Raw genomic sequence first — 26,127 nt, 5'->3', positions numbered from 1 at the left:
AACTTAGCACTGAGCTAATAAGTCAAATAGTTTCTTGTACAGGTCGTACAGAATTGTGTATCATCCAGCTTCAGAGAATCATCTGTTAAAACTGGATTCATCCTTTCACTCTGAGGCTGTGCCCTTGAGTCCTAGTTTCTGCTACCAGTGGAACTAGCTTCTCCACATCCACTCTTTCCAGGGTGCTCAGTAGTCTGTAAGTTTGAATGAGATCACCCCCTCTCCACCTTATCCTTTTAAACTCCATCGAGTACAGATTGGGTCCACAAATAGTGCAGTTAGTCTGGTACAGTCCTACAAAGGCTTGCCAGGGGAGGTGGTGGAGGCTGGTACAATTACAACATTTAAAAGGCATTTGGATTAGCATATGAATAAGAAGGGTTTAGAGGGATTTGTCACTGGCAAAAGGGACTAGATTAATTTAGAATATCTGGTCAGCATGGATGAATTGGACTGAAAGGTCTGTTTCTGTGCTGTACAGCTCCAAGACAGTCAGGGCCTTTCAGTCTTCTACTTGTTGAAATGGATAATATTGCCAGTTTCTCCCACCTCTTAAAGTTATGCATCTCGTCAGATTCAAATTAATTCAGCAAGCACCATCATTAGTCACGTACTAAAAACAAAGAACCTGATCCAGAATTCAGCCATAAAACCATCGTTACAAATATCCTGTGCTTACCTTTGGGAACATAACACCAGTAGGAAATTGCATTAACAGCAATGCTGGGACAGTTCTGCTTGAATAAACTCTCGTGAACTTTCATTCCTGTTTTTAAATTGGCATCTAAACTTACAACTTTAAATTTTCTCTTCTGACAATATCAGGCGATATTTTACAGGATATAAATAAGTGATGTTCAAAGTGGTATTAAATAGAATTTAGCATATACATCTGCAGTGATGTAAACATACATGAAGAAAAACTTGAACTGAACTCTGGATTGAAGTAGGTATATGGCAGAGAGAAGTAGTATGTTCAAGGTGAAGGGAGGGCCCATTATGAAACTCGTAATGGTGAGGGAACAGAAGGAAATTGATTTAAAACTAAATGTCGCAACTATCTGCAGGATGAATGGAAAATTATTCATTTCTCATATCAATTACTTAAGTATGACTTAAATTTAAAAGTACAATGAGAAATGAACTGTCAGAAAAAGCTGTTGTAAAATTTCTGTATTGTTTGGGCTTATGAGTCATTGTGTTATGTAATGAAACAGCACAAGAAACAAGAGCAGCAGAAGGCTCTTTGGCCCCTTGAGCCTGACTTACACATCAACAAGCTCATGGTTAATATGATGAAGGCCTCAACTCCACTTTTCTGCTTGGTGTCATAACCCTGGACTACTTTGTACTCCAATGATCTGACTAACTCAGTTTTGAATATATTGAATGGACCAGCCTTTAATATCCTCTGGGCAGGAGAATTGCTGCGATTAATTAGTGAGACAGTAGCAATCACCAAGACTGCTTGCCTAACATTCTCGGGACAAATTCAATCCCACCTTGGCATGTGGCGAACTGAATTCAGTTAAAGATCTGAATTCTAAAAGCTGGCCTAATGAGGACCAGAGATAATGGTAACTGCAGATGCTGGAGAATCTGAGATAACAAAGTGTGGAGCGGGATAAATACAGCAGGCCAAGCAGCATCTTAGGAGCTCAAAAGCTGACGTTTTGGGCCTAGACCCTTCATCAGAAAAGGGGGAGGGGGAGAGGATTCTGAAATAAATAGGGTGAGGGGGGAGGCGGATCGAAGATGGATAGAGGAGAAGATAGGTGGAATGGAGACAGATAAGTTAAAGGGGTGGGGATGGAGCCTGTTAGAGGTGAGTGTAAGTGGGGAGGTAGGGAGGGGATAGGTCAGTCTGGGGGTGGGGGGGGGGGGCGTGCGCGGACAGGTCAAGGGGACGGGATGAAGTTCGTAGGTAGGAAATGGAGGTGCGGCTTGAGGTGGGAGGAGGGGATAGGTGAGAGGAAAGAACAGGTTAGGGAGGTGGGGACGAACTGGGCTGGTTTTGGGATGCAGTGGGGAGGGGAGATTTTGAAGCTTGTGAAATCCACATTGATAGGATTGGGCTGCAGGGTTCCCAAGCAGAATATGAGTTGCTGTTCCTGCAACCTTTGGGCGGCATTGTTGTGGCACTGCAGGAGGCCCAGGATGGAGATGTCGTCTAAGGAATGCGAGGGGGAGTTGAAATGGTTCGCGACTGGGAGGTGCAGTTGTTTCTTCCCCTTGTCTGCCTTCCGGAAGGACCACACGCTCCGCGACTCCCTTGTCTGCTGTACGCTCCCCTCCAACCCCGCCACACCCAGCACTTTTGCCCTGCAATCGCAGGAAGTGCTCCACTTGCCCCCATACCTCCTCCCTCACCCTCATCCCAAGCCCCAAGAAGACTTTTCACATCAAACAGACGTTCAGCTGTGGTATACTGCATCCGCTGTACCCGTTGTGGCCTCTTCTACATTGGGGAAACCAAGCGGAGGCTTGGGGACCGCTTTGCAGAACACCTCCGCTCGGTTCGCAATAAACAACTGCACCTCCTAGTCGCGAACCATTTCAACTCCCCCTCCCATACCTTAGATGAAATGTCCACCCTGGGGCTCTTGCAGTGTCACAACGATGCCACCCAAAAGTTGCAGGAACATGCATGAGGACACTCAGACCCTCTGTACCATATCATGTTGCGGACATAATGGGAACTGCAGATGCTGGAGAATCCAAGATAATAAAATGTGAGGCTGGATGAACACAGCAGGCCAAGCAGCATCTCAGGAGCACAAAAGCTGACGTTTCGGGCCTGGACCCTTCATCAGAGAGGGGGATGGGGTGAGGGTTCTGGAATAAATAGGGAGAGAGGGGGAGGTGGACCGAAGATGGAGAGAAAAGAAGATAGGTGGAGAGGAGAGTATAGGTGGGGAGGTAGGGAGGGGATAGGTCAGTCCAGGGAAGACGGACAGGCCAAGGAGGTGGGATGAGGTTAGTAGGTAGATGGGGGTGCGGCTTGGGATGGGAGGAAGGGATGGGTGAGAGGAAGAACAGGTTAGGGAGGCAGAGACAGGTTGGACTGGTTTTGGGATGCAGTGGGTGGAGGGGAAGAGCTGGGCTGGTTGTGTGGTGCAGTGGGGGAAGGGGACGAACTGGGCTGGTTTAGGGATGCGGTGGGGGAAGGGGAGATTTTGAAACTGGTGAAGTCCACATTGATACCATATGGCTGCAGGGTTCCCAGGCGGAATATGAGTTGCTGTTCCTGCAACCTTCGGGTGGCATCATTGTGGCACTGCAGGAGGCCCATGATGGACATGTCATTTAAAGAATGGGAGGGGGAGTGGAAATGGTTTGCGACTGGGAGGTGCAGTTGTTTGCTGCGGACTGAGCGGAGGTGTTCCGCAAAGCGGTCCCCAAGCCTCCGCTTGGTTTCCCCAATGTAGAGGTAGCCACACCACGTACAGTGGATGCAGTATACCACATTGGCAGATGTGTAGGTGAACCTCTGCTTAAGGTGGAATGTCATCTTGGGGCCTGGGATAGGGGTGATGGAGGAGGTGTGGGGGCAAGTGTAGCATTTCCTGTGGTTGCAGGGGAAGGTGCCGGGTGTGGTGGGGTTGGAGGGCAGTGTGGAGCGCAACTTTCCCCCCACAGTGATCGAGAATGCCCTTGACCGCGTCTCCCGCATTTCCCACAACACACCCCTCACACCCCGCCCCCGCCACAACCGCCAAAAGAGGATTGCCCTCGTTCTCACACACCAGCCCACCAACCTCTGGATACAATGCATCATCCTCCGACACTTCCACCATCTACAATCCGACCCCACCACCCAAGACATTTTTCCATCCCCACCCCTGTCTGCTTTCCGGAGAGACCACTCTCTCCGTGACTCCCTTGTTCGCTCCACACTGCCCTCCAACCCTACCACACCCGGCACCTTCCCCTGCAACCACAGGAAATGCTACACTTGCCCCCACACCTCCTCCAGCACCCCTATCCCAGGCCCCAAGATGACATTCCACCTTAAGCAGAGGTTCCCCTGCACATCTGCCAATGTGGTATACTGCATCCACTGTACGTGGTGTGGCTTCCTCTACATTGGGGAAACCAAGCGGAGGCTTGGGGACCGCTTTGCGGAACACCTCCGCTCAGTCCGCAGCAAACAACTGCACCTCCCAGTCGCAAACCATTTCCACTCCCCCTCCCATTCTTTAAATGACATGTCCTTCATGGGCCTCCTGCAGTGCCACAATGATGCCACCCGAAGGTTGCAGGAACAGCAACTCATATTCCGCCTGGGAACCCTGCAGCCCAATGGTATCAATGTGGACTTCACCAGTTTCAAAATCTCCCCTTCCCCCACTGCATCCCTAAACCAGCCCAGTTCGTCCCCTCCCCCCACTGCACCATACAACCAGACCAGCTCTTCCCCTCCACCCACTGCATCCCAAAACCAGTCCAACCTGTCTCTGCCTCCCTAACCTGTTCTTCCTCTCACCCATCCATTCCTCCCACCCCAAGCCACACCCCCATCTACCTACTAATCTCATCCCACCTCCTTGACCTGTCCGTCTTCCCTGGACTGACCTATCCCCTCCCTACCTCCCCACCTATACTCTCCTCTCCACCTATCTTCTTTTCTCTCCATCTTCGGTCCGCCTCCTCCTCTCTCCCTATTTATTCCAGAACCCTCACCCCATCCCCCTCTCTGATGAAGGGTCTAGGCCCGAAACGTCAGCTTTTGTGCTCCTGAGATGCTGCTTGGCCTGCTGTGTTCATCCAGCCTCACATTTTATTATCCCATATCATGTTGCCATCTCTTCACCTAAATAAAACTCTGTTTTTCGGTTCTTCCTAATAAAGTGGACAACCTCACATTTCTTGCATTATGCTTCATCTTCCAACATTTTGACAACTCATTTCACCCATTTATGTTCCTTTGCAGATTTTTTGTATTGTCCTCACAGCTTGTATTCCCTACCTATCTTTGTATCACACCAAGTTTGGCGGAAATGTAGTTGGTCTGTTCAGCCAAGTCATTAATGTTAAATTGTCCCTCTTTGCAGACCCAATCTGCATTTAAAACTTGAGGTTGCTCACAGGGTCATCATCTGGAAATAGCTGCTGCTCCCTTAATATTGTTCATTTATAAGACCAAAAGAAAAGGAGGAGAGTTAGGCCATTCAGCCCATCAAGTCTGCTCTGCCATTCAATAATGGCTGATACGTTCCTCAACCCCATTCTTCTACCTTCCCCCTCTAATCCCTGAATCCCCCTTACTAATCAAAGACTTATCTATCTCTTCCTTAAAGAAACTCAATGAATTATTGCCGCAGAGGACTGTGGAAGTTGACTTCTACAGATACACCACCCTCTGGTTGAAGAAATTCCTCCTCATCTCCGTTCTAAAGGATCATCCTTTCACTCTGAGGCTGTGCCCTCGAGTTCTAGTTTCTGCTACCAGTGGAACTAGCTTCTCCACATCCACTCTTTCCGGGGTACTCAACAGTCTGTAAGTTTGAATGAGATCACCCCCCCCCCCCCACCTTATCCTTTTAAACTCCATTGAGTACAGAACTAGAGTTCTGATGCACTTCATATATTGGCAAGTCCTTTATTCCTTGGATCATTCTTGTGAAGCTCCTCTGGAACCCCTCCAAGACCAGGTCATCCTTCCGTGATTATGGGGTCCAAAACTTCTTACAATATACCAAATGTGGTCTGACCAGAGAACTAAGTGTGGGGCTGGATGAACACAGCAGGCCAAGCAGCATCTTAGAAGCACAGAAGCTGGTGTTTCAGGCTTAGATGTCAGCTTTTGTGCTCCTAAGATGCTGCTTGGCCTGCTGTGTTCATCCAGCCCCACACTTTGTTGTCTTGGATTCTCCAGCATCTGCAGTTCTCATTATCTCTGTGGTCTGACCAGAGCCTTGTACAGCCTCAGAAGTGCATCTCTGCTCCTGTATTCTAGCCCTCTTAAAATAAATTGCATTTGCCTTCCTAACTGAACCTTCGCGTGAACCTTGACCGGCCCATTAAACCATATTCCCCCTTACACACGCGGTTGATGCATCCATTGGTGAGGGTAGGAGAACATCTTCCCAAATGGGCTGGCCTTTGTGGCTGGGCGGTGTCCCGCGTGAGTTGTACTTCCTGAGCCCACAGGGAAGCCACCAGGTTTTATTGCCATCCTAACTGATGTTACACAGAGAAACAACGTTCCCCCTGCCCCAGTGTTTCAGAGCCCGCACCCGAGAACGATGTAAAGTACCGACCGTGGCGATTTTAGTCACAGATTTGACCACATCCATGCTGTGCTCATGTGGGCCATTGTACCATGCCTTAAAGGCACTGAAGTCAGTAGAGGAGACATCAATTACCCTCTGTATATTTTGGAAATCGCACAGTCACATGAAATTGGGCAGGCTTGCTTTGATTCTGTTGCTGTTCATCGCGAACACATTAGTCAACTTTTCCATACATTTTTGGACCACAAACTGGCTAACTGTACTGACGTTCCATGCTCTAACTTGGAAGGAGCTGGGGGCAAGAAAATGTAGGGCCACAGTCACATGGCCATTAGCTATTGGCAGCTATATCTAAAGTTGGCTACAGGTCTGCTTGGTGTGAATGACATGGTTCTGTAATTACATCCTTGCTGAACATTACCCTCCAGTGAATCCAGTCCTTCAGCCTATAACTACAACAGGTTATCATACTGTCTGCTGCAAAAGTCTGGTGACTTTTACACTCTTTGCAGACTTTTCCCTCTTCTTCTTCATCAACTGCAGCCTATAACAATATGTGTAAAAAAAAATAGAAGCTGTAGATCCCTAAGTGTCAAAAACTGAAAATATTCGAGACACTCAGCAGGCCAGGCAGTGTCTGTGAAGGGAAACAAAGTTATTATTTGGATTCAAACTTTACCCACTCAGTAATCCTACCATTTTCTGTTTTTCTTCTGGATATCCATCAGTTGTCAGCATTTTCCTCTTGTTCCTGAACCATAATATGGAGAATCATAGAATCCCAGCAGGCAGGCAGAGGCCATTCACCCCACTGCCTGCAGACTGTGGCCGTCATGTTCCCCGGTTTTCACACCAAAGAGCAGTGGCAGAAGTAACGTCTTAGATGCCGGAAGGTTACAAATCTCTGATTCCCCTCTGATTCTGCTTGCTCGTTTCACCGATAACTTCTGCTTCATACTTCAGACCAACTGCAGATTTTAGTGATGGTGAACGTGAGAATATAAAAGACGACAGTATATTGTTGAACTAAGGAGGAAAGCTGATGATTCACTGGGTTGGAATTTCCTGTGTTATTCCTGTCTGAAGTAAGACAGGTTAAAGGAGAAAAGTTTTGGCAGTCTGGTTTTCTAGATGTGGCCTGTATTTCCCACCCCAGAGGGGCATCCAACCCACTGTAAAAATATGGCAGTGGGAGCAGGAGCCTGTCATGCCACCTCATTTTCCTGCTTTGAAACATGTGTGTGCTCTGACCACGGAGAGGGGCGGCAGTGGAACAATAACTGATGTTGCATTTATGAAGAGAGTGTCCATTAGTTGACACTATTTCCTTCTAAAAGAGCCCAGACACTGCGAAGCCTCTTCCAGGGATGCCTAATCTGAAGAAGTTACCCTGCTCCCTGCAGATCCTTGGTCATGTTTGGTTTCATTTGAGTCCGAGACCTAACACTGCCAATCCTTTCCTGAATCTTCAAGGACCTTCCCTCCACCTAAGGTGGTTTTGCCTCTTTCTGGCACTTTCTTTATGGCAACAGTGAACTCCCTCTCTTTGATCGGGAAACCACCGTGCATAGCTAATGACCCCAAGTGTGGGAACATGTAAAGGGGTCACGGCAAGGAGGTGGGGGAACACTGGGGAAAAGGCTTATTGTGAATTTACTCATTTAATTTCTGCAAATCAAACTCCTTGGTTGATGGTATGTGGCAAAGCAAACTTTCTTAAATATCTGCTGCCTCATGGAAGAAAATGATAAAGCAAGTAATGTTATAAGGCATCATTTTCAAAATTCCCATTTACAATATTTGGCAATACGTTTGCTAAGTATAGGTAGGTGCGCTTTGTTCGTGGAATGTGGATGTTGTTGATTAAGCCAGTATTTATTGCCTCTTCTTTCCTTTATTCATTAACGGGATGAGGGTATTGCTGGCCAGGCAGCATTTATTGCCCATCCCTAATTGCCCAGAGGGCAGGTCATCCACATTGCTGTGTGTCTGGAGTCACATGTCAGCCAGACCAGGTAAGGATGACAGTTTCCTTCCCTAAAGGACTTTAGTGAATCAGATGGGTTTTTCCAACAATTCGCAATGGGTTAATGGTCATCATTAGATTCTTAATTCCAGATATTTTGTTGAATTCAGATTCCACCATCTGCCATGGCAGGATTCGAACCCAGGTCCCCAGAACCGTTATCTGTGTCTCTGGATTAACAGCCCAGCAAGTAATACCACTTGGCCATCGCCTACCCCAGCCTATCCTTGCCTATCCTTCATTCCCTTTGAAAAGCTGATGGTGAGCTGCGTTCATAGAATCATAGAATATTTACTGTGTGGAAGGAGGCCATTCAGCCCATCAGTTCCACACCAACCCTCCAAACAGCATCTTACCCAGACCCACTTCCGTACCCTAAATGGAAACCGAAAGAACTGCAGATGTTGTAAATGCACCTAACCTGCACATCTAGGGACTTTGGGAGGAAACCCTTGCAGGCACAGGGAAATGTGCAAACTCCACACAGACAGCCACCCAAGGATAGAATTGAACCTGGTTCCCTGGTGCTGCAAGGCAGCAGAGCTACCCACTGAGTCATCGTAACTTCTTGAGCCACTGCAGTCTTTGGGTTGTAGGGACATCCATATTGCCTCCATATTGTGGAGGGAGTTCCAGAAAGCAGACTCAGCTACAGTGAAGGAATGGCGATATACTTCTAATCCGGAATGTTATGAGACTTGGGGGGAAATGTGCAGGTGGTGATGCTCCCATGGATCTGCAGACTTCATCCTTTTAGGTGGTAATTCAGGGCTTTGGAAGCAGGGGTTTCAGGAGCCTTGGTAAGCTGATGCTGTAGATGGTACACTGCTGCCACTGTTCAGCAGTGGTGGTGGAGGCAGTAAATGTTTGAGATGCTAGATGGAGTACCAGTCTAGAGGGTACTCTCTCCTGGCTGATGTTAGGGTTGGAGTGCTGTGAGGACTGCACCCCTCTAGGGCGTATGGAGAGCTTTTCACCCTACCCCTAGCCACAGTCTTGTCGAAGGTGAATGAATTTTGAGGAGCTAAGTTTCTCATTGCAGTAACTTATACCTTAAACCATTCCCTCGCAGAAAATATACAGGAAGGATAGTTAAGCGTACATTCAAAATGCAAACGAGAGAATACTGGAAATACTCTCTGAGAATGGTCTAGGCCTGAAACATTAGCTTTTGTGCTCCTGAGATGCTGCTTGGCCTGCTGTGTTCATCCAGGTCCACACTTTGTTATACTGGAAATACTGAGCAGGTTGGGCAGCATCTGTGGAGACAGCAATGCTGTTAACGCTTAAGGTTGACGTCTTCTGATCAGAACTGAATTTAAGATCTCTGTGTTGAAGAAAATATTTACAGAATGGTAGCTGAATTAGTTGCCAAGGGTTTAATTTCTACTTTGATTGTAACCCACAATTGCAGGAGTGCAGTGTGCTCAAATTTATATCATTTTACAGAGACTTTTGTTCGGCCGAACTCTCTACTCAAACTCAGCTGGTGATTGCTACAACCGAAACTTGCCAAGGGGAAACAAAATTGAGCAGCTAAACTTTAAAATAAATTGATTTAAAGTTATAACCTGATGCCTCGTTGAACTGAGAATTGGCTTATCACAAAATATAACTATTTTTAATCAGAGTTGTCCAAGGCTTTTGAGTAAATTGGCTCCGAATTGAGAGTTAAAAACCATTGGAATTACGTGTGTGCATTCTAATCAATTTAAAATATTGTAAGAGCAAAACATGTATATCGGTTTCCCTGCACCTAAAACAACAAGCTTAATTTTAAATGGTCTTTGAGGAACCTCCCATCCAAAATCATTCAGTCTGGGGACAATGCCAATTTTGTGGATGGGCCCCCAGACTGAATGATCTTTAAACTAGCAAAAAATTGAGGGAACTTGATTTGGCCATTGTTTTGTATTTGAACTCTTTTGCATTTTGATGGATCATTTTTAGAATCATAGAATTTTACAGCACAGAATGAGGCTCTTCAGCCCATTCTGCTTATGCCAGTCATCAAGCAACTGTCTATATTAGTCTCATTTTCCAGTACTCACTCCATAGTATTACATTCTGTGATGATGATCTTAAATAGGTCTTAAATGTGGTGATGGTTCCTTCCCTTAGCATCCTTTCAGGCCATGAACTGCAGAATTTTTCCATAAATCCTCTCTCAGCCTCTTGCCCTTTTCCTTATATCCATGCCCACTGATTATTGATTGCTCTGCTAAGAGGAAAGCTTCCTTCCTGTCTACATTGTCTATGCCCCTCATAATTTGGTACTGAAAATTTGGTGAAACGTGTGTGCTTAGAAAAAGCAGTGCATACCTCGTAGAACTCTGAGCTAGTAGCTTTATACACTGACTTTCTCGTCTCAGAATTCCAAATCACTGACCTTGATGGATCATTTTACAGCATCCTTTGCCAGTCTAAGGAGCTTGATCAGTATCTGATGTGCTTTGAGTGAGTGAATGTAATTAATCAACATTTCCTTCTTTCTTTAATTTTGTTATAGACCAGATATGTTTCTTCAAAGGACAGTGTAGTCCAGTTTATGTTCTATCAACCAATCAGCCACCAGTGGAGAGAGACCGATTTCTATCCATGCACTGCAACCTGTGGAGGAGGTAACAAATCATTTCAGACATCTTGTGTATTTCATTATTTTTTTAAAAATTGAATCTACCCTGGAGGCTGTAATGCCCAAAACAAGCTAACTTGTAAAACATTTCTTATTTATTTGCATGGAATTTTAGTGTTGCTGGCTGGCCAGCATTTACTGCCCATCCCTAGTTACCCTTGTTTCTCCAGTTATTGGCTTTCCTCTCATGAAAGCTGACCCCTTAGTGCTTGGCCCTGTCACTGACGAAACAGTCTGTATTGACAGTAAATTGTAGCTGGCAAATTGACCATGGTAACAGCAAGAGAGCAAGTTGGGTGGCAACTTTAACTTAACCAGGCATTTGGGAAATTACCAGGCTTGGATGTGATACTAGGTTTTACTCTCTGTCGAACTCCAGGAAGTTAAGTCAAAATTATTTCAGCTGTAGCCATGCACAGTCCCGTCCACACTTGACAGAGACTCTCGCTCACTTCCAGCAACATGGGTAATGATCAAAAATGGAGAATCTGCCCTATTTACTCTATCCTAACTAAAGTATGCTGATGTGATATTTGGTAATGTGCCATTTGCTGAGTTCAGTAACTCAGGGCAACCATTCAATTGAATCTAGAAGTTTTCTGATGAATCTGGGACTATTTTTGCCCTTTACGACTCAGTTTCTTAAGCCATCTGTGCCAAAGAAGGGGTGTGGTGAAGGGCTCCCTTAGGAGAATGACTATTTTGAAATGTATCACAAACTTTGGTTAACATTTAGCAACCATATTGAGTATATTGTTTATTATATTGTTTTTAAATCCATCTCTTTTTAGGTTATCAACTTAGCTCTGCAGAGTGTGTGGACATACGCTCAGGCCGTGTGGTTCCTGAGCATTCCTGCAATTACTATCCAGAAAATAAAAAGCCCAAGCCCAAACTGCAGGAGTGCAATATGGATGATTGTCCGTCCAGGTGAGTTTATGTCCAAGGGCAGAAAGAGTGAGAATTTATTGACTGCAGAGATTTGTTCGTGGTAAGCAGCTTGAAGTCAGAGCTCAGAATCTGTATAATGTTGATTTTGCACCCCAGCTCACAGCTAGTAAAACTCGTCAGTGTTGGATCCTCATGATTTCTGTTCTGTACTGACTTTTATGGCCTGCCAGGAATGAAATTATTTCTCTAATTGCTAGAGACAGTTTAAAATGCGAGAGGTTAGAATGGAGGCTATGGAACAAGTAGGAGAGATGCTGAGTAAGTACATTTAGAACTCCGAGATAAACTACAGGAACATGAGATGTAAAATAAATCAAAATTCTACAGATGTAAGCTGGCTTTTATAATGGCACCATTTTAGTTCAGAGTCCAGGAGACTGGCGCCTAGTTTATAAACTACTAAATCAGACTCCTTTAAAAACGTCTCACCACAAAATAAAACACTACATGAGTCTACCATTAGTATGAGAGGCTTAGTCATGTAAATGCAAATAAATGCCCCACTGGCACACTTTTCTCCATCTTAAACAGAGCCAACCTTAAAATTGGCACAGTCCTAGTTACCAAATTGAAAAGTTCCATTTCCACTGTGGCCAAATTATCTCTTCCCACCTTCTTGACTAGCACCACAAATATCAAAAAGACCAGTCAGACAAAATCATAGCTTCAAGACAACAATAGAAAAGCATTAAAAGCTCTCAGTCCTATTTATGAGGGTCTGTAATGTCAGAACATTGTCATGCTGTCTGTGCACATACCAGTAAGAAGGATGTGGGCTAGGCTGGTTGACCAGGCCGGAGTATTAATCCCTGTTGCTGCATCAAACAAGGGAGGTTAACTCACTGCGATTGTGCTAAGGTGAGGTAGAATAGTCCTTGGATGTTCCTGTTATATTCAAGAAAGCAACAAGGTAAAGATTATTTACAGAGCTACAGATTATGAGCAACTACCTCCAAATCTAACAACTGTGGTTTTAGTCTGTCCACAAAGTAATTCCATCCAACTGTTTGGACATTTAAAGACAGACCTCTGTCACAGGTAACCTGGACCTTCTGGCCCAAAAGTAGAGACACTATCACTGTATCAGAAACATTGGTGGCACAGTGGTAATGTCTGTGGACTAGTCATCCAGAATTCCAACCTAATATTCTGGTGACATGGATTCAAATCTCAACATGGCCATGTAGCATTAAATTCTATTACATGTTGATTTGCAGCCAAATGTGCCAGCTGTAACATTTTCTGCCATGCCAAGTGACTAACTAATAGGTACTCCGAGGAATTCCTGTCCCAGAACTATTTCAGTACCAAATCTGTCTAAAGGATAACCTTATAGTGCAGCATGGGTAAAGCTGTGTAACTTAGACAGCAGCTTCCTAATTTCCACGTTTAACTGTGCAAACTACAAAGACTGTTATCCAGAGTAGTACAATCACACTGAGCACTGTTAATCTCACCATTGTTCTCAAAGCAAAATAGTGCTGTTGAGTGTTTTTCTGGCTTCAAATACTTTGCATTATTAGGTGGCACCGCCAGCATAGAGTTATAGCACAAATTGAAGATAATGGGACAACATTTATTTCCAGACCATAGATGTTATGAAGCACAGAGCAAGTTTTAAAGGTATCAACAAGGTAATCCTGTCCAGAAGACATGAAGAGACATCATAAGTTATTTCAAAAGCTATATTTCCTTGTTTAGATTCTAGAATGAACGTTGCTAAAGTAAAACAAGGCTAATACTAATCATATGATGCAAATTGACCACAATTTCTGGATGGATTCCAGTCAGCAGTTACCAGGACAGAACTTGGACATCATCCAACTGGCATATCACATTCTATCATTGTGTTGAACTGGCTGCCCACAGACATGGAAAGACCAGCAGACGAGATGTCTCCCCAGCCACCTCAAAAGAAAGAAGAGCTAATGAAAATCAATATACCGGAGTGGCACAAAGGACTCACAAAAGGGGGCGGCACGGTGCCTCAGTGGTTAGCACTGCAGCCTCACAGCCCCAGGGACCCGGGTTCGATTCCAGCCTCGAGCAGCTGTCTGTGTGGAGTTTGCACATTCTCCCAGTGTCTGCGTGGGTTTCCTCTGGGTGCTCCGGTTTCCTCCCACAATCCAAAGATATGCAGGTTCGGTGGATTGGCCATGCTAAATTGCCCGTAGTATTCAGGGTGTGCGGGTTATGGGGGAATGGGTCTGGGTGGGATGCTTCAAATGGCAGTGTAGACTTGTTCGGCCAAAGGGCCTGTTTCCACACTGTAGGGAATCTAACTGATTTTGTTAACAATGAACAGTGGTCCCAACCAGGGAAGCAGAAAGCAATAGCTACATAGAAACAATGGCGGTAGATTGGTGGTGGAGTCGGACTTCAGTTCCACCTACTTTCCTTTGCATTTCTGTATTTTTTTTCTCTTGCGTCTTGTTGAAGCGCTTGTCTCAGTAATTGCATTAGTGGCGAGTGAGCCCAGTGTGGGCTTGAGTGGGACCAGCGCTGACTCGTAGCAGTAACGTTGGAGACAGGTTTGAGTTCCCGGAAGCTTCTGCATAGATGAGGTGGCCCAGTTCCAACTCACGGTTGCTGCGGGGAAGGTGAGTTTTGGTTCCTGGCAGCGTCCAAGTTCAGCAGAGTTTGGCCCCAGTACAGGACCTGACATTGGCAGCGACTACATCAATGAGGTGGGCCCGAAGTAGACTCGTGGCAGTAGTGGAGTCAGGCTTTGGGCACTATTGTGTCTGCGTTAATGAGGTCCAGCAAGGATTCATAGTAGTGAGCATTTCGCTGGAGGCCAGATGGTGCAAAGAGTGTGACTTGCGTTCCAACGGAGGCATGGCGAAGCGGACTCATGCCTCAGTACCAGGCCTATGGTAGAACACTTAATGAGAAGGACAATAAAGTACAACACTTTCTTATTTCTTCATTTTTCTGACTTTATATTCTTTGTTTCGGTTTATTTTTCTGTATTTTAAGATGGCGCTGTATTTCTCACTGTATTTTCGAACAAAATGCACATGACAATAAATAAATCAAATCAACTGTCTCCATTAATTTGAAGCTGATTCATCCAGGAGACCTATACCATGAATACAGCACCTGGTATCTGAAATGCAACATTTAATTAAACATTTTCGGAACTGTTGCTTCAATCTGGCAAGGATTTAGTTACTGTTAACATGAATCTGCTTAGATTCCTAGGCTCACCAGCATCGCAGCCAGGTTCCAGACTGAGCTAAGCCTTTAGATGATGTTGTGTTCACCGAGCTGGGAGCTTTGATAGTGATGTTTTGTCCCCGTCCTCGATGACATCCTCAGCGCTTGTCTTGTGAACAGCACTTCACAGGAGGCTCCACAGCACCAAAGATGTCACCTAGTAAGGAGACAAAATACCTGCTATCAAACCTCCCAGCTCGGCAAACACCATGCCATCTACAACCAGCACCCGAGCTGCAAATCTTCGCTCAATTCCTGAGCTAAGTCAGCTTCAAGTCTCAAACTCTATGAAGCTTGGTTTCTCAAAGAACCTTTTTTTTTTCTGAAAAAGTAGACTAACCTCGCATTGCTGTGTCTTCGACCATGACAAATAGAAATTCTGCCTTCAGTCAACAATTCCCACCTGCAGGCACATTCCAATGGGGAAAAAAAATCCACTGAATATTGACTGTCTGAACCTGGACAAAAATCACATAAATTAGTGTCTACAGCTTTGATTTTTAAATAATTCTGAATTATAGTATCTTTCCTCCTTTTGATCTCCTCTTTGTCTGCTTCTCTGTATGTACTGCAGCAACAATCTTCCAGAATTGGACGCATGAAAGAACTGTATTTCTTTTTTAATCCCAGAAAGTTTTCTGGTTATTTTTATACTGGATTTCACAACCTAAGGGTCTGGGGGCAATACACAGCCTATTACAAAAGGGAAAGGAGTAATGAAAGAAAATCCTTCTACTTAAAGAGAGTTGTAGAGAAAAGTAATATAATTCAGTTCACCTCTTCCTCTTGTCTATGACAAGGTAAAACCAGATAATTACCTTCTTCACAGAAATAGGACCAACAGTTGGACTAAGTTGACAGACAGTGTGGTGGAAGTGAAATTCCTGCAATCACATATGAAGCAATGGGATGGTTTAATGGGGGTGACCGCCAGGATTTTTCAGGATGGATTAATTAAAACCAAAACAACCGTACACAATATAATTACCATATCAATTGATAATTATGTAACATATAATACAAGTGCATCTCAGTGTCCGATATTAAAATGCTGCAAACATTTGTCTCTGTGTATCAGTGTGGCTTGTTCTACTTTTACGATATAACTTGCGGAGCTGCAGCGCAATTTGATCCTGCCAGGTGCAGCGTACATTGCAGGTGCTATATGCCAAGTCTTTTTTTGTTTATGACTTACGCAGTTTTATTGTTACAACTTTTAAAGTATATGCAATGATATTAGGATCACTATTTATTTTAACAATACTAATGCTGTCTCTCCTGCAGTGATGGCTTCAAGCAACTTGCAATTTATGATCATTTTCAGCCACTTCCTCGGTATGTACAACTTCTATTCGTGCACTAAGTTAATGTAAATATTGAATTACAATCTACTAAGCACCGTAAATTCTTATCAGAATTCTAAACTATTTAATTCTAAATTATCATCAGGACATATTTTGAAGATATGTGTTCTGTTTCTGAATTTATTGGCACATTTATTCAATACAATTCATTTTTTAAAAAGTTCATTGGAATTGGGTAATATTGGCTGGGTCAACATTTATTCTCCATCCCTAATTGCCCAGAGGGTAGTTAAGAGTCAGTCACATTCCTATAGGTCTGGGGTCATGTGTGGAACAAAGCAGGTAAGAATGTGAGATGTCTTTTCCGAAAGGGACATTTGTGACCCAGGTGGGCCTTTACAACAGTTAGCCGTGGTTTCTTAGTCACCATTAGACTTTTATTTCAGTTCAGCACATCTGATGTAGTGAGATTTGATCCAAGGTCCCCATTGAAACTAAAATAAAGTAAAACAATAAAATAAAACCAAGAACTGTAGATGTTGCTGTGATTGCCGTGCTGGGAGGCTTGATAGCAGATGTTCTGTCCCCTTACTCGGTGACATCCTCGGTGCTATGGAGCCTCCTGTGAAGCGCTGTTGTCTTGTGCCGCTGTGATTTTATATGGTCTGGTTTTTGCTGCTTCCAGTAGATGCTGGTTCTGGTTGTGCATTGTCCCACAACTAAACGACACAACCAGATGTCCTTGGTTTCAATATACACAGATGAGAAAAACCACACTTTCAAATGGGACAACACAGCTATCATAGGACAAGCCAAACAGACACAGCAAGGGAATTCTTGGAGGCTTGGCATTCATCCACGGACTTCATCAACAAAACCGGTGAATTAGACCCAATATACCGACCATTACAATGCACAGCTGAAACCGGCACCTACCGGAAGCAGCAAAAACCGAACCATATAAATTCGAACTGGCACAAGACAACAGTGCTTTACAGGAGGCTCCACAGCACTGAGGATGTCACCGAGTAAGGGGACAAAATGTCTGCTATCAAACCTCCCAGCTCCACAAACACTAACATCTACAACCAGCACCTGAGCTACAAACCTTCGCTCAAACCCTGAAAATCAAGAACTGTGGATGCTGGAAATCTGAAACAAAAACAGAAATTGATGGCAAAACTCAGCAGGACTTGGCATCATCTGTGGGGAGTTAACGTTTCAAGTCTTTGTTGGAACTGTTCGTAGTCAGGAAAAAGTGGTACAGTTAGGGCTCATGGGAACTGCAGATGCTGCAGAATCCAAGATAACAAAGTTTGGGGCTGGATGAACACAGCAGGCCAAGCAGCATCTCAGGAGCACAAAAGCTGACGTTTCAGGCCTAGACCCTTCTTCAGAAAAGGGGGATGGGGAGAGGATTCTGAAATAAATAGGGAGAGAGGGGGAGGTGGACTGAAGATGGATGGAGGAGAAGATAGGTGGAGAGGAGAGTATAAGTGGGGAGGTAGGGAGGGCATAAGTCCGGGCACCTACTTTTGGGTTTAAGGATAATTGGAGATGGGGGATGGCTGCTGAAAACACCAAATCCCTGCCCCCTTGCCATTGAACTGCCAACCCCCAATTTTCTGCAGCTCTATTCCATGATCTCCACCAAAAAAACCCTACTGGTACAGCCCTTTGGGGCTGTGCAAACTCAGCATCCTATGATGCTCTCCAGCCCCCGTTGGCTGGCAGCTTCAAGTAGAATGAGGCTTCAGCAGTGTGGCACTGATAGACCAAGCAGCTTTTTGCCAGACAGCATTTAAGTACATGACTGGTGCTTGATCCTGTGGGATTTCCCATTGGTGATCAACCTCTCCTTGACTGTGTGCAGCAGAAACTTATTTGAACATATAAGCTGGGAGCTTTGGCAATCTTCGGAGATGGAGCAGCTTCAAGAAATGTTCTAGCCCTGGAATGTTTGTGGTTATTACGCCAATGACACTAATTCCTTGACATTAATTCCTGAAGGATTCGAACAATTAATTAGGAATGTTTGCTGAATGGTGTGCTAGGCAGTTGGCTGTATAGTAGGTGTTGTGGTTTATATTCATTTGATTGAAGTCTAGTTTCATTAGCTAAAATATTGAGCAGAAAATTGTGGATTTGGAAGTGCGGTGTTTGTGTTCTACATTTTCATAGTTTGGCAATATTCTTAGTTGTATCATAAGGATTGAATTGCTTTAAGGATTGATGTGAGATTTTACCCTCCAATTATTTCCAATTGCATACAAGTGAAGAAATTGTTTTTTCCAGATTTGGTCTGTCATTGCATGACCTATAATCAGACCATATGTTTCTCTGAGTGAATGCTTAGATAGTGCTCTGATCAGCAATACTAAAAGCTTAATTAACATCACTGTTTGTAAAGAAGATTCTGTGCAATTTGGTGATCAAACCCAGAAATTCCAATTTAGGCCATCTAATGTTAAGATAGAAATCTTGGCTCACATAAGATGGCAGCCAAAAAATCCAGTTGGGAGTTCAGAAGAAACTTCCGTACACAAAAAGAGCTGAGAATGTCACACTCAATACCAGAGAGAGTGTGGTTCATGTGAATGGGATAGATGCTTTTAAAGGGAAACTGAATAAGCTTATATGGCGGAGGCAATTAGTGGTAAAAGTTGGAAGATTTATATGAGGACAGATGGAAGAGGCTTGGATGGAGCATAAACAGCGGCATGGACTGGTTGGGCTAAATAGCTTATTTCTGGGCCTTATTTCCAATACACACACACAATTTGTGAATGTGTCAGTGGATAGCACTGCTGCCTCACAGAGCCAGGGACTCGTGTTTGATTCCACCCTTGGGCAACAGTTTGTGTAGAGTTTGCACATTCTCTCCAAGTCTGCATGGTTTATCACCAGGTGCTCCGGTTTCCTCCCACTGTCCAAGATGTGCAGTGTAGGTGAATTGGCCATGCTAAAATTGCCCATAGTATCCAGGGATGTTTAGGTTAGTAGGTTAGCCATGGGAAATGCAGGAGTAGGGGAATGGGTCTGGGTGGGATGCTCTTCAGAGGGGCTGTGTGGACTTGTTGGGCTGAATGGCCTGTTTCCACACTGTAGGAATTCTGTGATGTCTGTGTGCTTAATGTCCAGCTTTCCTAGATATCATGGCATTGACAAGTACAGCAAAGAACAAAGAAAACTACAGCACAGAAACAGGCCCTTCGGCCCTCCAAGCCTGTGTCAACCCAGATCCTCTATCTAAACCTTTCGCCCATTTTCCAAGGAGCTGTATCCCTCTGCTCCCTGCCCATTCATGTCTCTGTCTAGATACATCTTAAATGACGCTATCGTGCGCGCCTCTACCACCTCCACTGGCAAAGTGTTCCAGGGACCCACCACCCTCTGCGCAAAGAACTCTCCATGCCTATCTCCCTTAAACTTCTCCCCTCTCACCTAGAAATCATGACCCCTAGTATTTGAGTCTCCCTCTCTGGGAAAAAGCTTCTTGCTATCCACCCTGTCTATACCTCTCATGATTTTGTAGACCTCAATCAGGTCCCCCCTCAACCTCTATCTTTCTAATGTAAATAATCCTAATCTACTCAACCTCTGTTCATAGCTAGTGCCTTCCATACCAAGCAACATTCTGGTGAACCTCCTCTGCACCCTCTCCAAAGCATCCACATCCTTCTGTTAATGTGGCAACCAGAACTGTATGCAGTATTCCAAATGTGGCCAAATCAAAGTCCTATACAACTGTGACGTGACCTGCCAACTCTTGCACTCAATACCCCGTCCGATGAATGAAAGCATGCCGAATGCCTTCTTGACCAGTCTATCGACCTGTGTTGCTACTTTCAGGGAACAATGGACCTGAACACCCAGATCTCTCTGTTCATCAATTTTCCGCAGGACTTTTCCGTTTACCGTATAGTTCGCTCTTGAATTGGATCTTCCAAAATATGCCACCTTGCATTTGCCTGGATTGAACTCTATCTGCCATTTCTCCACCCAACTCTCCAGTCTGTGTCAGGGAAGGTGAAGGCAAAGACCCTACAAAGCAGATTATTCAAGGTGCTGTTGAGAGTCAAATATTTGAGAAAAGTGGTTCAGCTAAATGACAGAAACGCATGGTCTTCAGGCTAAATTGAACATCAATGCACTAGCCATTAACCAATTAAATTTGGAATTGAGAAGCTCCTGTAACAGATCACTGCGATTAATTTGTTTTCTGAATTCTTCAACAATTGTACCAAACTATTCCTCCACTAACTTGAAATAATATGTTGGAATAATTAGTCGATTGTTTACAAATGAATGCCAGAAAATGGGCCATCACCAGGTTTACTGGATCTCAGTATTTGGTATATGTTTGGCTGTATTTCCTGCAGTACAATAGTGATTACATTTCAAAAGCACCTTACTGGCTGTAACAGATTTTGGGATGTCCTAAGGTTGTGAAAGCTGTTATTTAAATGCAAGATATTCATTACTTTTCCTTCTCATATATGGCAGCCAAAGACTGCATTCATCTTGTTGTGATGTAGAATTGGCAATTGCTATTCAAGGTATGGCAGGATAACTTTGAAATGTAACTTTGCTATATTTATTTTCCTGGCAACATTGTGGGTGTCCCTGCATCGTAAAGTGCAGTAATTCAAGAAGATGGCCCACCATCACCTTCACTCAGGCAATGAGCCCAGTCCACTCCAAAGAGTTGTGAACACGACCCAGTCCATCATGTAAACCAGCCTTTTATCCATTAACTCCATCTATACTTCCTGCTGCCTCAGGAAGGCAACTAACAGGATCAAAGATCCTTCCCATCCCATTATACTCACTTCTATCCTCTGACGTCGGGTGCAAGATATAAAAGTTTGGATACACATATGAATAGATTCAACAACAGCTTCTTCCATGCTGTTATCAGACTTCTGAACGTACTTCTAAACTTTTAAATTTAATGTTGATTTTGGTCTCTGTACATCTTCTTCATGGCCATAACATTACATTCTTTGCTCTGTTCTATTACCCTAATGTACTTTATATGATGTGATCTGCCCGTACTGTGTGCAAGACAAAACTTTATACTGTACCTAGATACATATGACAATAATAAAGCAAATCAAATGAGGGATATACAATCAGTACTACACTAGCCGGTGATGCTCATCAATTAATGAAGAAGAAAAGAGTCAATTTAATACTGTTTTTGTTTGTACTACTTTCTGTTTAGAATTTCATTAGTGGTCTGAACTAACATGGCAGTTTGCTTTCTGACTGCTTTACCACTGACTAAGCACTGACAGGCTTGTTGCAAAAGTGGCGAGCAGGAAATCAGGTTCAAATCCTTTCAATTGCTGCTAATGGTTTTCTTTTTCATTTGTTTCTCAGTTGTTTGACTTTCTGAGAACATTCTTCATTCCGCTGGCTTCACTGCTGCAGTTATTGTACAAATTTACCAATATCGAATTTAATTATTTGCATTTATTTCCATTAAATGTTTTGTTGTGGTCTATCTTGAGTACGTGTAAAGTGAATAAGATTGCTAATGAGCTGCTCCAGGGCTCAGATGGCTTTCAGTCCTTCTTGCTTTTCATTTGCTGCAGCTGGTAAAGACATTTTGTACATTCCCTGTTTTCATCAGTGGAGTTTCTGATGTTAGCCCCATGGGATTTATTTGACAAATGTTTTGAGATCAATTAACATGAAAACAAATGATAACTTACAGTCATTAATGTTTAACATTCCTCAATTTTATTTATGTTAAAATTGGATTTCTATAGTTCTATAGGATGCAAGGATCTGAAAGGGTTAATAATGAGGAGTGCCTTAAGCACTGCCCACTATGCTGGTCTCACACACAGGCCTGGGATAGGGGCATTATATCACAGCACAATAACCAGGATTTGGGGCTCTAAGTGGCCCACTGTTCTTGGACTGTGGTCATGCCCCTGTGCTCAGGTTGAGAGTTGGGGGCCCAGGCCAAGAGAAGCATGATTTCTGACGCTGCCCCTGGTTGTACAGACTTGGTGGGAAAACAGCTTAGCATCTCAAGAGGTTTAAGAGCTACCATCTGGGTCCTCCTCATAGCCTCTGTACAATGCTTGTCATATCAATATAAATTGTAATTAGTTGCTAAATTGGAATCAGCAACATTCAAGTGTTTTCCTGTACCCATGCCAGACAGGTCATGTAGGTCCCTATCCTAAAAGGGGATGGTAGCAGCAAATATAGTGAGCAATTATGTGGAAGGCCTCATTCAGTACAGTGGTCTGTACTAAGAATTGTCCATGAGGCGCTGTAGAGGCATATGGGCTAACTGCTGGCAAAGGGGACTCGGTTTGGGATATCTGGTCAGCACGGACAAGTTGGGCAAAAAGGACTATTTCTGTGCTGTATGTTTCTGTGACTTTTGCTTATTTGCTAGTTCAACTATTTCTTCACTTATTAATGTGAAAACCACTGCTGCCTGATTTTTGACTAAAATTTTGCAAGTAAAGGAAATTGATAATTAGATGCAATAAAAAGAAATTCATTCATGAATGACTGCATTTCACCCAGGGAAAATTTATCAGACAGTCATAGAAATTTATAGCAAGGCAGGAGGCCACTCAGGCCAGCATGTCTGTGCCAGCCAACAAGTAACCATCCAGTTCAATAAAACATTCCTGCTGTTGGTACATAGTTCAGTATGCTATAGTGTAGTAAAATATATATCCACGTATATTTTACATGTTATTCGGGGCTTTTTTTTTGTCTCTACCATCCTTTAAGACAGCGAGTTCCAGAACTAAGTAATTCTTAGGGTGTAAGAATTTCTTCTGGAATCCTGTCTAAACCTTGTAGCATTTATCTTAAATTTATACCCATTGCATAAGTGGACCTTTCAAGCAATAGCAACAAAGCATTCCTATCTACTCTCTCTAGAACTCTCATCATTTTGTACAATTCAGTTAGGTCTCCCCCTGGACTCAACTGCAGAACTGGGTTTCAAGATCTTGGCTCAAAAGAAGTCAGACTGGATTTGCAGTTCTCAGTCTTCAGATCCTGCTAAACCTGCTGCATTTCTCCAGCACTTTCTGTTCTTCACTGATTGAAAGCCCCTGTTATGTGCTCAACCACAATATTATCTATTCACCTCAACAGAAGAAATCATTTTCTTAATTTTCATTTGCATTATTTGCTGTGTTTCCCTGAAACTAATGCCAAGGGTGTTTCAGTACTCCTCCAATCCTGTTCAAAATAGATCAATGTAACTGAGACCAAAATATATTAAAACAAATATTTGCATTTCTATAAACAATTGTCTTTCAAATAAAATGTCTACTCAAATGATTGAAATATCTACATTCATTTGTGTTTAATTTTATCATTCATTGCATTCTTTGGATTTTTGTCTTTTAAAATTGCACACGTACTTATCTGGCATTTTAATTGGTGCTGGTTAGGTAACAAGTCCAAATTGTAATAAAATATGTGACGATGGGAATCAATCTCCTAGTTTGTGCGAGTAAATGTAGTTAAGCAAGTGAACCCATGTACAAAGGAAATAATTGTACAATGTCGTTTAAACATTTTTGCAAGTTAATGGGCCCCAATGCACTGAACTCAAAGTAGGAATGAATTAGTAACGTGAAACAAGCCTATTTAATAAAGAGCATTGTCTGGAAATTACCTTGTGCAATTTTATAATGCTGATTGCATAATTATTTGAATCACATTTTTTCCTCAACCATTAAAATTGAGGTGTTAAACTGCTTATTTTGTGGAGAAGAATTTGCTTCAGATTTGTGCAGATATTTATAGTTTTCATTACTTGTGTGGTCCCTGTTCATTTGTAAACAAGGTATGCTCTAATCCTGCTCAGGAAGGGAAAGGAAAGCATGCATTTATGACCTAGGGGCATTCCTAAATGCTTTACCGCTAATGAAGTACTTACTTGAAGTGTACACATTGTTTATAATGTAGAAAACATAGCAACCAATTTGTGCATAGTGAGGCCTGTAAACAGCAGTATAATTATCAACCAGATAATCGATCTTGGTCAGGAAGTTTCTGCAGCCAGAACATACAGCAGAATTATAGTCTACAATTTTACGTGAAATAATAACAGCTTTTGTTTACAAGAAGTTTTTGGCTTTAAATTCTCTACTTGAAGAAGGTTATTTGTTAACAGGCAAAGCCAGGCAGTAAACAGGACAAGACAATCTGGAACATGGATTCTATAAGCTGTGGACACATCAGTATCACTAAGATTGGCTTACAGAAGGATATGATTATGTTAGTTTTCCCTGACTGTAAAGTTATGTTTCCAGATGTTCCTTGGCATCCCAAATAGTGTCCAAACAGAAAATTAACCAGAAACATTCCCCACAGTGGCAGACACATTCAAATGGCAGCAGTCCTGTAGCTGAAACTCAGACCATATGGCTGTGAACGCAACTGATCTGCTATCTATTTATCCTGCTACTTTACCCAATATTCACCCTCATAATCAAATGATCTTTGCTGGCTTTATTTTGTGTTTCACGAGTAGATATCATTTGAAACTAAATAGTTGTATTTCATGGTAGTTGCACCTTGTTTTATAGTTCTGCATCAAGCATTTGATCTGATGGTGATTGGAAGGGATCTGCATGCAAATAATGAAACAAAACTTTGGATCTCAGGTCAACTCTGTCTCCCTCCCCACAGATGCCACTAACCAGAATCTTTTTACACCTATTTACAACTTTCATAGATTATATCTCAAATGTCGAGCATTTTCTGTGCTCTGCTTTTATGTTAGAGATTGTTATAGACATAGGATTATGCCCATTGTTCCTCTCCAGTATTCAATATGATCATGGCAGTTCCTTCCTTTTATGCCATATTCCGGCTTTCTTCCTATGCCCTGTGATGCCTTTAAAATAAAAAAAACATATATTCATTGACTTGAAATCCACAGTTTCACTACGCTTTGAATGAAGAGGTTTGCCTTCATCTGAAATCTCATTGGTTGACACCATATCCTGTGGGTCAGTTCCCTGGTTCTAGACTCCCCAGCCAGGGAAAACATCCTGTCTGCATCAAGTTTGTCTGACCCTGTTAGAGCTCTATACTTTTCCACCATATCCCCTCTTGTCCTTCTAAATTTTGGTGAATACAGGTCCAGTTGAACCAATCTCTTAGGATAGTCCTTCCTTCCCTGGTATCAGCCTAGTGAACCTCCCTCTATGGAAAGCACAGATGAGGAAACCAACACTAAATACAGTACTCAAGGTGTGGTCTCTACAAGGCCCTGTACCATTATAGCAACACATTGCAACTTCTGATCTCCAACCCTGTTGTAACGAAGGTCAGTATACCACATGGTTTTCCTAATAGCTTATGCACCTGCCTGCCTACTTTCATTGATTGATGTACATGGACATCCATGATTTTCTTTTCTTTATTCGTTCATGGAATGAGGGTGTCACTGGCTAGGCAGCATTTATTGCCCATCCCTAATTGCCTAAAGGGCAGTAAAGAGTCAACCATATTGCTATGTCGTCACATGTAGGCCGGACCAGGTAAGGATGGCAGTTTCCTTCCCTAAAAGGCATTATTGAACGTGATATTTTTCCTGTCAATCAACAATAGATTCCTGGTTATCATTAGATTCATAATTCCAGGTATTTGTGGAATTCAATTCCACCATCTGTCATGGCAGGATTCGAACCCGGGCCTCCAGAATGTTATGTGGGTCTCTGAATTAACAGTCCAGTGATAGTACTCCTGGGC

At 43.3% G+C, this 26,127-nt stretch overlaps 1 protein-coding gene across 1 annotated transcript in view; it reads left to right on the top strand.

Annotated features, from left to right (window-relative positions):
- adamtsl3 (ADAMTS-like 3) overlaps positions 1-26,127 on the top strand; it is a 582,072-nt gene that overhangs the window by 394,749 nt on the left and 161,196 nt on the right. The window contains exons 10-12 of the mRNA XM_048563174.2: positions 10,772-10,883; positions 11,689-11,827; positions 16,352-16,402. Coding sequence (XP_048419131.1) covers positions 10,772-10,883; positions 11,689-11,827; positions 16,352-16,402 — 302 coding nt within the window. The remainder of the gene's footprint in view (positions 1-10,771; positions 10,884-11,688; positions 11,828-16,351; positions 16,403-26,127) is intronic.

The sequence above is a fragment of the Stegostoma tigrinum genome, chromosome 33, assembly GCF_030684315.1.
Source record: "Stegostoma tigrinum isolate sSteTig4 chromosome 33, sSteTig4.hap1, whole genome shotgun sequence".
In the NCBI taxonomy this organism is placed as follows: Eukaryota; Metazoa; Chordata; class Chondrichthyes; order Orectolobiformes; family Stegostomatidae; genus Stegostoma; species Stegostoma tigrinum.
The sequence above is the reverse complement of the archived record's forward strand: the minus strand, read 5'-3'. Positions and strand labels throughout refer to the sequence as shown.